Source organism: Sphaerodactylus townsendi, linkage group LG08 (assembly GCF_021028975.2).
Source record: "Sphaerodactylus townsendi isolate TG3544 linkage group LG08, MPM_Stown_v2.3, whole genome shotgun sequence".
Lineage (NCBI taxonomy): Eukaryota > Metazoa > Chordata > Lepidosauria > Squamata > Sphaerodactylidae > Sphaerodactylus > Sphaerodactylus townsendi.
This window is the reverse complement of record NC_059432.1, coordinates 7,394,569-7,408,337: the sequence shown is the minus strand read 5'-3', so window position 1 is coordinate 7,408,337 and position 13,769 is coordinate 7,394,569. Positions and strand designations below refer to the sequence as shown.

General features: G+C 45.9%; 1 protein-coding gene across 2 annotated transcripts in view; it reads left to right on the top strand.

Annotated features, from left to right (window-relative positions):
- Positions 1 to 2,661: 2,661 nt before the first annotated feature.
- The window catches only part of COG3 (component of oligomeric golgi complex 3), a 62,065-nt gene continuing 50,957 nt past the window's right edge, over positions 2,662 to 13,769 (top strand). For both annotated transcript variants that reach the window (XM_048505736.1, XM_048505737.1), the window contains exons 1-3: positions 2,662 to 2,833; positions 6,951 to 7,097; positions 12,523 to 12,584. In XM_048505736.1, coding sequence (XP_048361693.1) covers positions 2,690 to 2,833; positions 6,951 to 7,097; positions 12,523 to 12,584 — 353 coding nt within the window. In that variant the 5' untranslated portion in view covers positions 2,662 to 2,689. The remainder of the gene's footprint in view (positions 2,834 to 6,950; positions 7,098 to 12,522; positions 12,585 to 13,769) is intronic.

Here is a 13,769-nt window from a genome sequence, read left to right as displayed (position 1 = left end):
GTCGCCTTCTTTTTAAAGCCTCCCATTGTATGGTATGTTTTCCAAGCTAAGAATGTTTAATATAAGTCTCTTTTCAGTCAGTTAGGGTATATTTACATCCTTTATCTTTGTCCTTGAGTTACCGGCTAAGCTGATATTTTTTATATCCTCAGCAGCAGTGGCAGTATCAGCCCAGCACAATAACAGATAATACCACTAAGTTAGCCGGAGCAAAGAAAGAAACTCCTTCTCATAGTTTGGATTCCACTAATTAGCTGTATTTCTTAGCATATGTCTCAGACTGTAATATCCCAGCTCTTGAAACACATAAGTAGATAAAGTGGGCAAAAACACAGAGGAGTAAGGAAAACACGCTGGCTTACGCTCATCGCCGGAACCGGAACCAGGCCAAGGTATTTGAACAATTTGACTTGCTTTATGTCAGCCCCTTGGATGGACCATCTCATGGGTCTAAAGATGTTGGAAAAGACCATTATTTTAGATTTCACAGGATTTATAACCAACCTGTTGGTATACAAATCTAATAAACCAAACCAAACCAATATATGTCTATATCCAAAGGTGCACAGTGTACACCTGGTGCACAGTGTACACCTGGTTCTCCAGATTAGGTGCACAGTGCACAGATTAGGTGCACAGTGTACACCTGGTTCTCAGATTAGAATCCACCTGCTCTTAACCAATATATGTCTATATCCAAAGGTGCACAGTGTACACTGTTACTGTAAGTAGTAGAATAATGATAAATTATGTCTTACAGTACAATTATAATGAACAGAAACAGAAGCATTGGTGGTGGTGTGTAGAAAAACACAACAGTGACAGTATCTCAGCCAATGTCACGTTTCAATATCTCTTCTTCAAACAGTGACCTTGTGATTCTACAAGAATATAACTACAGCCATTGCATAATATAAACGTATAACTATTTTCCTAGCAAGTTACATAGAATCTGTCAAATTGAAATAATTATCCTGTAAGAAATACAAATCTGTAATAAATGACTAAAGTAAATACTGAGTAGTAAGCAAGCACGCAAACCTATGTATAAGTGAATAAAAAGAAAAATATCTTAATCCCAGTTGGAAAACTCTTAAAACAAGATTCAATAGAGAAAAGTGAGTTTTTAAATTAATAATAGTGTTAAAGATTCAATTTTATTTTGATTATTAACGGTCAAGTGCTGGCAATTAAGGTCTTCATTCCAGAAGAAAATGGAAATCTCTAAGAAAAAGTACTCTGTAATTTGTTCAACTGTGGTCTTTACAAATGTTTTGGATTTTCATTTTAAAGAACATTTTTTAAAAAATGGAATAAAAGAGGAAAGATTTTGGATTTACACCCCACCTTCCTCTCCTGCAAGGAGACCCAAGGTGGCTTACAAACTCCTTTCCCTTCCTCTCCCCACAACAGACACCTAGTGAGGTAGGTGGGGTTGAGAGTTCTGAGAGAACTGTGACTAGAAGTCTTTGGATTTATATCCCCCTTTCTCTCCTGTAGGAGACTCAAAGGGGCTTACAATCTCCTTGCCCTTCCCCCCTCACAACAAACACCCTGTGAGGTGGGTGGGGCTGAGAGAGCTCCGAGAAGCTGTGACTAGCCCAAGGTCGCCCAGCTGGTGTGTGGGAGTGCACAGGCTAATCTGAATTCCCCAGATAAGCCTCCACAGCTCAGGCAGAGCGGGGAATCAAACCTGGTTCCTCCAAATTAGAGTACACCTGCTCTTAACCACTACGCCACTGCTGCTTTCTAGCCTAAGATCACACAGCAGGAATGTAGGAGTGTGGAAGCACATCTGGTTTTTCACCAGATAAGCCTCTGCCATTCATGTGGAGGAGCAGTTGGCAGCTTCAAACCTGGTTCTCCAGATTAGAATCCACCTGCTCTTAACCACTACGCCACGCTGGTGTAATGATAACTGCCTGTAAGTTCTTCAATTTTTCACACACCCACTTTAGTGTGACAGTGTTCGGTGGGACAAAGGTTTGCCAACCTCCAAGTGTTCTCCTGGAATGTCAACTGATCTCTGGATAATCGAGTTCAGTCTCCCTGGAGACGAGGCAGGGCTGCATTTTACCCCATGCGGTCTCTCCTCAAACCCCGCCCCCTCATCTCCCGGAATTTGAAAATTTAGGAAAGGTCGGCCACAGAAACCAAGGAAGGGTCGCCCTCCCGGTTGGCAAATGTCTGTAGAATTTGGGAGTGGTGCCTGGGGTGGGCTTCAGCGGGGCGCAGTGCCAGAGCAGCGGTCTTCTTCCGGGGAGATGGTCTCTGCAGCCTGGAGGTGAAAGATGGCAGTCTCCAGGTGGAAGTTGGCAACCCTGCCCAAGTGGGGCTCCCCGCACACACTGCTCGGCTGGTTGGAGAACCCCATTTGAAACGTCGGGGGCGGAATCCCTTTTCCCCAGCCCTGAGAATCCGCCCTCTGTAGCGTTCCCCATACAAGTCCCGCCCACCAGAAAGACAGCGCCCAATAGAATGCAGCCCTGTGGCCCTTTTCGTCCCGCCTCTCAGGAACAGTCGGCCGCCCTCCGGAAATCATGTCCAGCGCACCCTTGACCCTGCCAACTCTATGGTCCTACAGTCACTTCTCGCGCCAGCCACTTCCTTTCAGGACAGGAAGTGACGCCGCCCCGCGGTGCGTTCTTGTTTTCCGTCCCTTCAGGAAGGCTCGTTCCGGTGGCCGAGGATGGCGGAGCTGCCTGTGGAGATCCGGGAGCGGCTGAGCCTCTGGGAGCGCCTCCCGCGGGCCCTCGCGCCTCTCAGCCAGCGCCAGAGCGACTCCGTCGGGGAACTGCGGAACGCCTTCCTCTGCCCGCCCGCCCCGCCCGAGGTGAGGCCTGGAACCCCCGCCCGCCCGCTCGCCCGCTCGCCCATCGGTTCGCGGCCGGAGGGCGCCGGGTTCGAGTCCTGCGCCATGTTGGTTTGGGGAGCGGGGAATGAAGGGCGTTTTATGGAGAATTTTATGGCAGCGCTGCTCGGACCCTGTCTTTGCCAACCTCCAGGTGGAATTTGCCGTATAGAAACCAGTAATGAAATACTATTTTCCTCAATTATACTATGCTGAAATATATATGTATGCGCGTATGTGTGTGTGTGTACGCACTCATACATAGTCTCGTTACCATGAGCGAAAACATTGACTCTAAATACCAGTTACTATTATAAAGCAAATTTAAATAAGGTGCATCATCACATCCTCCAAATCAGTATAATTAATACTCAGAGAATATTACAGAAATATGCAAAGTTCTTAAAAATGCTTTAACAATACATAAAACCAAATTCAGAAGTCCACGATAGATTGTACGGGATGCATCCTTGTGTCGCAGAATCTTCTTATTTATTATGGTAATTTTCCAGTCTTGCCAATATTTCGACAAGGGAGTCGAAATAAATAATCTTTTTTTCTCTTCCCAGAACAGTAGAAGACCCTGCAATAAAATCAATTGGCTGTAGATTTAGGGAAGCGAATTTAAGTGGTGGCATGCAAGGGGGGGAGGGAGGGGGCTGGCATCTGGACCAGGCCCACCCACCCTAGCAGAGGGAGGGGAGAGAGGGGTGGCATGGAAGGGAGGCCCTCCCCCTCTCTTGCATGCCACCCTCACTCTCCCCCTCCCCTTCCTCGCCTTCCCTTGCATGCCACCCCTCCCTCCCCCTCCCTTCGCTAGGGTGGGTGGGCCATGTCCAGATGCCTGGCCCTCCTCCCCCTCCCTTGCATGCCACCCCTCCCTCCTTCCCTTGCATGCCAGATAAAGTTGCCTTCCACAGAACTTAAATCTCCACATGAGAAAGGCTCCTCAGGCATAAATCACGTTCTTTTCTGAAGTCGTTACGGCGACGCAATGAAGAGACGAGACGCAGCGATATCAGGAAACTGGTGGAGAGAAGCCAGCGGCAGGTCTGGCTGAGTTAGCTAGTATGCCGAGCTGGGGTCCCTGGCACCTTTATTAAGGGTTTGGGAGAAGCCCGGGAAGATTGTGCCGCAGTCACGGCTCGAGGTGGAGGGGCTGCGTACATGCAGGGGGAAACGTTCCTGTCTGGGTCGAATCCACATTCAGCTATCTTGTGACCTGGGTGTCTGGGGGATCTTGTGATGTGCGTACGTGTGAGCCCAGGAGGGGACAGATGGCGCATGCATTCCTGTGCACTTTCTGAGGCTCTACTGGGTTCGCTAACGCACCCCTACACTTTTCTGCAATTATGTGTCTGTGTCATTAACTGCCAAATCAATGCGACCCTTAATTTCCAAGACTGTTTGTGTAGCTATACCCTTTCTTGGGGAAAGATGAGAGTGCAGTTGTACTTGCTGCAGGGGAAGTTGCAGCAGCCCATGATCTCATTGAGAAGTTGGGCAGATTCTCTGTAAAGGTTAAAGAAACTTACTTGTGCACTGGCTTTATCAAAACAGTTATCCTTTGCAATAGTAAACATAGCAGTTTGTATTGTGCTCCAGGCGGCTATATAGCAACACCTTTGCTTTCTACAGTTGTGCCCACCGTTTTGTTTCTTGCAGCAGCATGAAGCCCACAAAATGACAGGCGTGTCTGTAAAAAGCAAAAATGTTGCTGTATAGTCATCCATCTCCAAGCTCTTTTATACAAGCTCTTTTATCAAACCACTGTGTTTACCATTGCAAAAGATAATAGTTTTGGTGACGCTGACATGCAGGTAAGATTCTTTAACCTTTACAGGAGGGGGAGAGGATGGTATGGAGGTTGTAATCCCCATCTCTCATCTTTCCCTGAGATAGGGCATAGTTTCAAAATTTGATGTCCGGAGGTCACTTTCTTTGGAGGGAGTGGCTGCTTGGGAGGATGCATTGAGTGGCGTCACATGTCTGTGAAGCTCCCTGTACTGAATTTCCCATCCTGGAATTGGGAGCCTGAGCTGGATGGCAAACAGGAACTTGGCCTCTTCTCTGTGTATTGCTGCGGCTGCCAGCTCATGCTGTTGTGCTCTGAATTCAGTCAGTCTCCCGGCATTACACTTCATCCATCTCCATGCTGCAGGCAGCTTGCATGGCGTTGGGTATCTCTCAGCGTCATCTGCCCTCCCTGTGTGAGATTCTTGTGTTTTGTTTTGAGCTGAGCACAGAGCAGTCTTGTCTTTGTACTGGGGCAAAGTCAGGCAGAGCTGAGATAATTTTGGCAAGTGGGATTTGAAATGCACAGGAAGCTTAGAAGAGGGGTCCACTTAGAAGGTTCAAGTACTGCTACTTTAAGGCCTTGCATGTGGGCTAAGACTGCTTTGTGTCTAGGGTGTCGAACAGGGGTGGGATCCAACCAGTTCTCACCACTTCTCTAGAAGTGGTTACTAATTTTTTTCTGAGTGCCGAGAAGGAGTTACTAGAGCAACCTCCCTGCCCAATAGGGACTGGAGGTGTGTGTGTGCGGCAGCGCCACTGTTTGAATCCCACCACCATCGGAACTTGTTATTAAAATTTTTGGATCCCACCGCAGGTATGGCGAACTCATTAATTGCACGGTCCAGATAAAACGATATACATGTGAAGCTTGGCTGGCGAAGGAGGAGGCGTGGCTACTCAGCTGGATTTCCCAGAACAGCACCAGGGGGTTGGTTGTACACCTGGACTAGCAAGCCCACAGCTGCTTTGAGAGGGTGTATCCACTCTTCCTTCAAGCAGATCCAGAAGATGCACAAACATATGGCCCCAGGGGCCAAATCTAGCCCCCTGAGAGGGCTTATTAGGCCCTCTCAAGCTGTGATATCCTCTCTCACACACACCAGGCCCATCTGGACTGGGGAGCCTGCCTGGGGCTCACCAGCCAAGGCAGCCCCTCTTTAGGGTCCAACCAAATCATATTCATGGTATATTCTGCCCTTGTCACAAATGAGTTAGTCACCCCTTACAGACATAGTTCTGTCCCACACCATTTTTGTCTTCCCAGCAGCACCGTAGGTTAAGACTGGGAACTCATGATTGGCCCGAGTTCTATCACTGAGCTTCATGGCTGAGATTTGAAGCTCATTCTCCCCAATCTGACTCTCTGACCGCTGCACCACACTGTCTTTCACTGTAAAGCATTGAGAGGATAATAAAAATGGTTCTGGCAAAGAATACAGATGTTATAAAGCAGTTAGTTAAAAGTCTTGGGTTTTTTTCTCCTGCAAATTATTTTTTGTGGTACACTTGGATGGCATGATGCTAACCACTGAGAAGTGCTTAGGGAGGCTGGCTGAGGTTTTCTATCTATGAAGCTTAACCACTGATGCTAACTCTGCCCCACCCCCCTCATACCCCCCTCACCCCTTCAGTAAAAAGCCTGCATCACTTTGAGGGCTGTGTCTCTTGGGGATACTGGGGAAGGTGCAGCTGCGAAACCCTGTCCTTTACCAATGTTGAGCTGCTACAGATTGTCACACCTCTTCTTAGAGAGTGCTGAAAGCTGTCTGTGTGCTTCAGATGACTCCATTTTGTGTTGGCAGCCTCTTCCCTCCCACCTTTTCCTGGAAAGGGTATGTGGAAGTTACATTTTAAATTAGGAGATTTGATCAGTTGTTATTACCGTTACACAACTCTCTAACTAGCATTATATATTGGCTTAGGGTTGCCAGAGCAAAACGCAATAAAATCGAGTAATCTGGTCGGTAGACTAACATAAATTAAGGCTTGCTGATTTGGTTATAATTGCAAACTGTATCTTACTATGAAGTGGGCAGGAAGAGAGTTGAAACAATGTTGTATAGAGTTTGTATCTAAGCATGGCAGTAGGTCAGCCATGGCTGCAGCTCTTCCTGGTGTCTTGCGTTTCTAATGGTTATTATTCACTGGCACTATTTGAGAACTGAGATCGAATAATTGCATCCATTATCCTGGGTCATTCCAGTAAATTGGGAAAATAAGCACCAAAAACTGTCTTTTTTGTTAAAATGTTTGTTTTTAAAGTTCAGTAATTCAACTAAGGTATCGATCTCCTTGTAAACAGCTTCCCATTGAAGATTTAAGCAGCTTGGGACAGTTCTCATTAATTGTAAGACTGACAGCTACAGTCCCGGAATCCACAGAAGACACCCTTGTGAAAGGCTTTTCCACTTTGGGAATGGAAAGTGGACGAATTGAAACGGCGCAGCAGGTAAATAATAGTTAATGTAGTGAATAAGCTCACTCTTATTCTGAGAATTTATTCCAAGGCAAAACATAAGGTGCTAAAATGGGCTTTTACACATGTATTCCCCATGCTCGTTTAGGAGGGTTGTCAATTGACTGGTTAAAAATAATAGAGCTGCGACAAAGAACAGAGAGAATCATGTGAATCACACAATTGCTTGTTTTCCAGGAGACTCCAGTCTCTTCCAGAATCTTCATAGAACACCACGCTAGAAAATGCAGATCTCCTTTTCCAGAAGCTGCATCAGTAGGCTGAATTCCCAGACACTTGTGGCCAGGCTATCTTTCGCTTGTAGGCATCCTTGCACCTGGGGCTGTTTTTGCCTAGCAGAGTTCTTCCACCCCAAAGAGGAAACAAGTTTTTCAAACAGGCCTCAAGTTTTCCACCCCAAAGAGGAAACAAGTTTTTCAAACAGGCTTAGGGTAAAGTCCTGCCAAGCACTGAGGAGGCTGCCTTTCCTTTGTGCTTCACCTTGCCCAGTGACTGTGAAATCTGTGGCCAGCAAGCAGTTCTTTCAGCAGCCCCCAAAATGCAGTGCTGCCTGGGAGGTGGGTTGATGAGATGCATTCACTCTGCCCAAGCGGAGAGATTCACATGTTGGTTTGTGTGCATTCATCTGAGAGCTGTATGCCCTTACCAATTCTCTTGGCAAAAGTAACTCAGTGGTGTGGGGCCAGCCACCTCTATGGTTCTTTTGTATTAATGGGTGAACCAATGTCCACCTGTTTTTTAATATGTGTGCTGAGGAATTTTCATTTACAGCTGTGCATGAATTTAATATAACATATGATTGAAACTTCACATTTATCCAGGGGCTGTTCTCCAGTTTCATTTGTAAGTTGTACATATATTGGCTCTCTCAGGAACAGAAATACATATATGTGTGCAAGATTTCACTTTAACTTGTGTGCACACTCTAGCCCCAGACATTAAAGGTGTGTGTGTGTGTACTGCATTTGTTCTTTATTCAAAATAGTCGCCAAGTTTCCTTCCTGGATCCTGTGTCCTTGTTTCCATTTAGTTATATATCATAGCTGCCAGGAAAACCTGGGTCATGCTGTTTCATTGAAGGTAGGAACCCCCTGGAAAGGACAGGGGAGGCCTCATGTTTACTCCTGAGGAGCCCTCCCCCCTGCTATCGCTGTGTGATGCACCTCAGTGTATCCCTTTGGGTCTGCCATTTGCACAGGGGGCAGCATTGACTGCACAGAATATTTGATGGTGGTTAAATATGGTAGCCAAACAACAGTATTTGACAGGCTTGTTGGTTGCTGTCTCATGCCTACAGCTGAGATTCAGATGGCCGAGTGGCATCAATCAGCAGTATCCTGAATGTAAGATCAGGTTGTGAAAATAAGCACTTTGCTGGTGTATTGTAGGGCTTGGGGTACCACAGTCTTATTGAAGCAGCAGGAATATACTTAGCTTTTCCAGTAGTTTCCAGAAGAACTGGTTGGCCATTGTGTGAAACAAGAAGGTGGACTGGATGAACCACTGGTCTGATCCAATAAGGCTCTTCTTATGTTCTAATTTTGGAGAGGAAGGGTTCCAGCGGACAACTGTGGAGCTGCCATGCAAAGGTTGTAACAGATCTGCTCTTAGGTTCCCAAGGAAATTTCTCTGTATCACTTCAAAACTGTGACCTTAGACTAATCATAGTTCTCTCAGAACTCTCTCAGCCTCACCTATCTCACTGGTTGTCTGTTGTGGAGAGAGGAAGGGAAGGAGTTTGTAATCACCTTTGAGACTCCTTACATGAGAGAAAAGCAGCATATAAAATTCAAACTCTTCTTGTTTGGGTGGACAGCTTCTAGTGCATTAAATGAGCCAACTTCTAATAAATGGTCAACTCCACCCTGCCCCATCAGTTGCTTAAATCACCCTTCCTCATCATGCTGCACATTCCCACCGTCTCACGTGGGCTGACTTTTGCTTAGTAGCCTGCCTGTCTTGCATCCCTGATTTTTCTATCTTGTGGGTGAGGGTGACTCCTGACAGAATACTTTTCTGCTTGATAGCCATATTAAAGTTTGAAAAAATGCATTTGTAGATGTTGTTTTTGTCATGATATATAAAAAAGAGTCAAAGTTCACAAAAAGGTCATCTTCTAAGTTAGCAGAGGTTTGCAAAACCCAGAGGACGGAGACAGTCAGTCTAGGGGCAAAAGTAGCAAAGATTGACCTTTAACATGATTGGTGTATTCAGCTGTAATTCTAGACCAGTGGTGGCGAACCTATGACATGCATGCCAGATGGGGCACTCAGAGCCCTCTTTGTGGGCACCTGTGCCGTCACCCAGTCTGGGCACTCGGCAGTGACATAGCGCCAAGGGGACGGGGGGGCGATGCACCGGGAGGCGTTCCAGGGGCACAGAGCGTATGTGTGCCCCCTGTGCAGTTCCCCCTCACTCCGTCCCTGGCATGGTCTCTAAAAGGTTCACCATCACTGTTCTAGACAAATGAGAGGCTGTTGCGTGGGCGGGGAAAAGTATCCCTGATGTATGCTTTCTATATGCTATGCTGAGTATGAGTTAAGTTCAGAGTGTTCAACTTTGTTATTGTTGAAGAGTTCTGTATAGCTTTATAGTCTTGTGTAGAATAGACTTGTGTAACCTTGCAACTGCTAAAGGAAAAGCCTTCCTATGGAAAGAACATCTTGCATGAGAGTATTCTTTTCCAAGTGTGGTAGATGGTTGCAGTGAGTGCAAGAAGACTATATATCTTTTCATCTTACCAGAGTAGCTCTGCTTTAAACTCTGTTGATAGTTTTCATAGAATCATAAGAGTTGGAAGAAACCACAAGGGCCATCAAGTCCAACCTCCTGCCAAGCAGGAAGAAACAATCAAAGCTCTCCTGACAGATGGCCATCTGTCACTCTGTTTAAAAACCTCCAAAGAAGGAGAGTCCTCCACCTTCTGAGGCGGCATATTTCACTGTTAAACAACCCTGACCATCAGAAATATCTCCTAATGTTTAGGTGGAATCTCTTTTCTCGTAGTTTGAATTCTTTACTTTGTGTCCGACTGTCTGGAACAGCTGAAAACAAGCTGCTCCCTCTTCAACATGACATCCCTTCAAATTTTTAAACACGGCTATCAGCATGGTGTAGTCATTAAAAGCTGGTGGATTCTTATCTGGAGTATCAGGCTTGATTCCCGACTCCTCCACATGAACGGTGGAGTTTTATCTGGTGAACCGGATTTGCTTCTGCAATCCTACATTCCTGCTGGCTAGTCATAGTTCCCAGTGAACTCCGTGTCTGTTGTGGGGAGAGGAAGCAGGCGGAGTTTATAAGCCCTTTTGAGTCTCCTTACGGGAGAGAAATAGGAGGGGAGATGTAAATCCAAACTTCTCTTCTTTTCCACACCAAGCATACCCTAAGCCTCTCATGATAGGGCATGGATTCCAGATTGTTTATCATTTTGGTTTCCACCTCTGGACCCATTCCAGCTTCTTGGTATCCTTGAATTGCGGTGCCCAGGACTGAACACAGTATTCCATAGAATCATACAATCATAGAGTTGGAAGGGACCACAAGGGCCATCAAGTCCAACCCCCTGCAATGCAGGAACACATAATCAAAGCACTCCCGACATGCTGATCCAGCCTTTGTTTAAAAACCTCCAAAGAAGGAGACTCCACCACTCTCCGAGTGAATTCCACTGTCCAACAACCCTGACGGCTGTTCAATATCCAGTCTGAATATTGCAGACAAGAATGGTACTATTACATCCTTCTAGCTCAGGGGTCGGCAACCTTTAACACCCAAAGAGCCATTTGGACCCGTTTTCCATGGAAAAGAAAACACTTGGAGCCACAAATACTTTTTGACATCTAAAATGAAGATAACACTGCATATATTCTCATGCAGAGAGAAGTTCCCTTCTTTGGGGCCCATTTTACCCATCAAAGCAAAAAGGGGGTGGGGGTGGTAAAAAGCCTGTTTTGTACATGATTCAAATGACCAGCAATAGAACCCCTGTTTCACACATTTCTCTTTTCTTGTGTTGACTGATTATGCCCCCCCAAAAGAACCTCCTCAAATTCCACTTGGATGGTGGATCAAAATTGGTGCCTTTAATGGGGTTGTCAACTTCTGGGGCGGGGTGAGTGAACTCCCCCCCCCCCCAAGAAAATGTCTGCCATGGAGGGTGGACCTGACAGCCATATTCCTCACTGAGCATGGCCCCCGCCCTGGTCCCAAAAGCCACCGCTTCTGAGAATCTACCCCCAAATGTCCTGGGATTTGCCCTCTGGGAGTTGGCAACCCACGACAACCATGGCTGAGGATGATCCCTGCTTTCCTCCCTGCCATGATCTACAAGCTTACCCTCCACTGGTTTACTCTTAAGTAAACCTTCCAAGATCCACGTGCAAGGCTTTCCCTGTCAGAATCCCAAAAACACCTGCAAACTCTTGTTGAAAAACAGTAGTTTTTATTCATGTTGGATCTTCCCTGGTCAAAGCCAGTACTGAGAATTGCCCGTGCAAAACCCAATAGTTAAAACAACTTGCACCCCCCAGCCTGGGAAAGCGCGCCTAAAAGTTACCATAAAAAAGATAACACAAGATGGTCAGGCAGTGACCTTGGGCACCACCTGGTACTGCATAACATTCTACAGAAACAGTGGAAAGACAGTTAGAAATGCATTTAACCCATACCTCCACCCCCTCTGCATTTAGAAAGCAGCAACAGCAAAACCCCTAATAACAGGCCTCCTGACATTCCCCATGCGCTCCTGCCCTCCTTAGCAATGCAGAAACAAGCAATTCCTACCCACCCCCGCCTCCCCACCAAACAGCCCTGACCTTGCAGGGCTGTAGGTAATAACTCCTTTAAAACCTGACATCGTATTTCTCACCTGGACTCAGCCAGGCTGCCATCTGTCAGGAAAGCCTCTGGAGCTCAGCGGGGCTGCTTGGGGGTCTGCAACCCAAGGTGGTGCTGCTGGGGTTAGGGTTAGGGTTAGGGTTCCATCATCCCAGTCATTGATAAAAATATTGATTGAATAGTACTAGGCTCAGGACAGAATCCTGCAGCACCCCACTACTTTCTAGGATGAAGATGAGCCATTGGTGAGCACTCCTTGGGTTCAGTGAGTCAACCAATTGCAAGTCCATCTTAACGGTAGTATTGTCTAGCCCAGAGTTTACTAGCTTGCTTTCAGGACTGTCATGTCACAGACCTTACTGAAGTCACTGTAAGCCACATCCACAGCATTCTCTTCATCTTCCAAATTGGTCACTCTGTCAAAAAAAGTGATAAGATTAGTCTGGCATGACTTGTTTTTAAGAAACCCTTGTTGAGTTTTAATAATCACAATATTCCCTTCTCAGTGCTTATAAATTGTGTGTTTATGAACTGAGCTCTCTTTCCTCCTTTGTTCTAGTTTTTCTCATGGTTTGCTCAGCTTCAGACCCAGATGGATGAAGATGAAGCAGCCAAGTACAGGTACATGGTGTGTGTATGTGTGTTTCTCCTCCCTTGGTTTCATGAGAATGTTGCCATTCTAATGAATGATATACAGAGCGCTCTTTGTGAACTTTTGTCTATTTCTATATTATCATGTAGTTTGTTTACCTGGAATTTCATCCTGTTAACTGGTTTGAGTTTGAGTTTTTATTATAGAGGAGGCTGAACACTATGCTTATTATTAGATTGCCAACAATTCATTTGTTTCTTATTATTTGGGTATGACTCTACAGATCTAAAAGAGAAATTTCTGCAGCACTTTGGCAGAGGATGGTAGCTTCAAAGTCACCCAGAATTCTTTAGGTTGATGATGGATTTGTCATAGTATGTGAAAAAAGAGGGTTCATCTCCTAGGTCGCAGATAGCTGGATCAGCGCCAGAGCCGGAGAGTCTGGAGCAACTTGTGATAGTGATTGGGTCAAGAGACTGTGACTCTGTTCCTATGGAAGACTGTTGCTGGGCAAAGTACTAGCTTGAATATTATAAAGCTGTGAATAGAACTCTATATGTATCTTTAGGCTTTTTACTTATCTTAGTGCTTAGTCCTGTGTAGCTTAAGAACTTTGTATAGTGTTTGTTACGCTGCAGCTATCAAGTAAAGCCTTCCTGTGGAAAGAACAACTTGTGTGAAGTGTCTTATTCCAAGAAGGTGGTAGGCTGCTGAGCGTATGCAGTTGGACTACTCGACCTCCTTGTCTACTATGGGTAGCTCCGCTCTACTCTGCTGATAGGATTCACCTAAACGAAACAGTTGTGGTGGGTTTTCCGAGCTATGTGACCGTGGTCTGGTGGATCTTGTTCCTAAAGTTTTGCCTGTATCTGTGGCTGGTATCTTCAGAGGTGTATCACAGAGGGAAGTCTGTTACACACTTGTAACAGAGTTCCCTCTGTGATACACCTCTGAAGATGTTTAACACCTATCATCTTTCAGCTTTTAAAATCCATACAAAAGGGCGCTTTAAATCTGGCCTTGCTATACTCACTTCCGTAAATTTTCCTTTTACTATTAAGGAACTCCAACCTTTTGAACAGTGGGCTCAGTCACTGTTGTTAAGTGGGGAGCTTTGTACTTTACTACCGTATATACGCGCATATAAGTCAAATTTTCAGCACATTTTTGTGCTGAAAAGGCCCCCCTCGACTTATACGCGAATCAGGTGTATT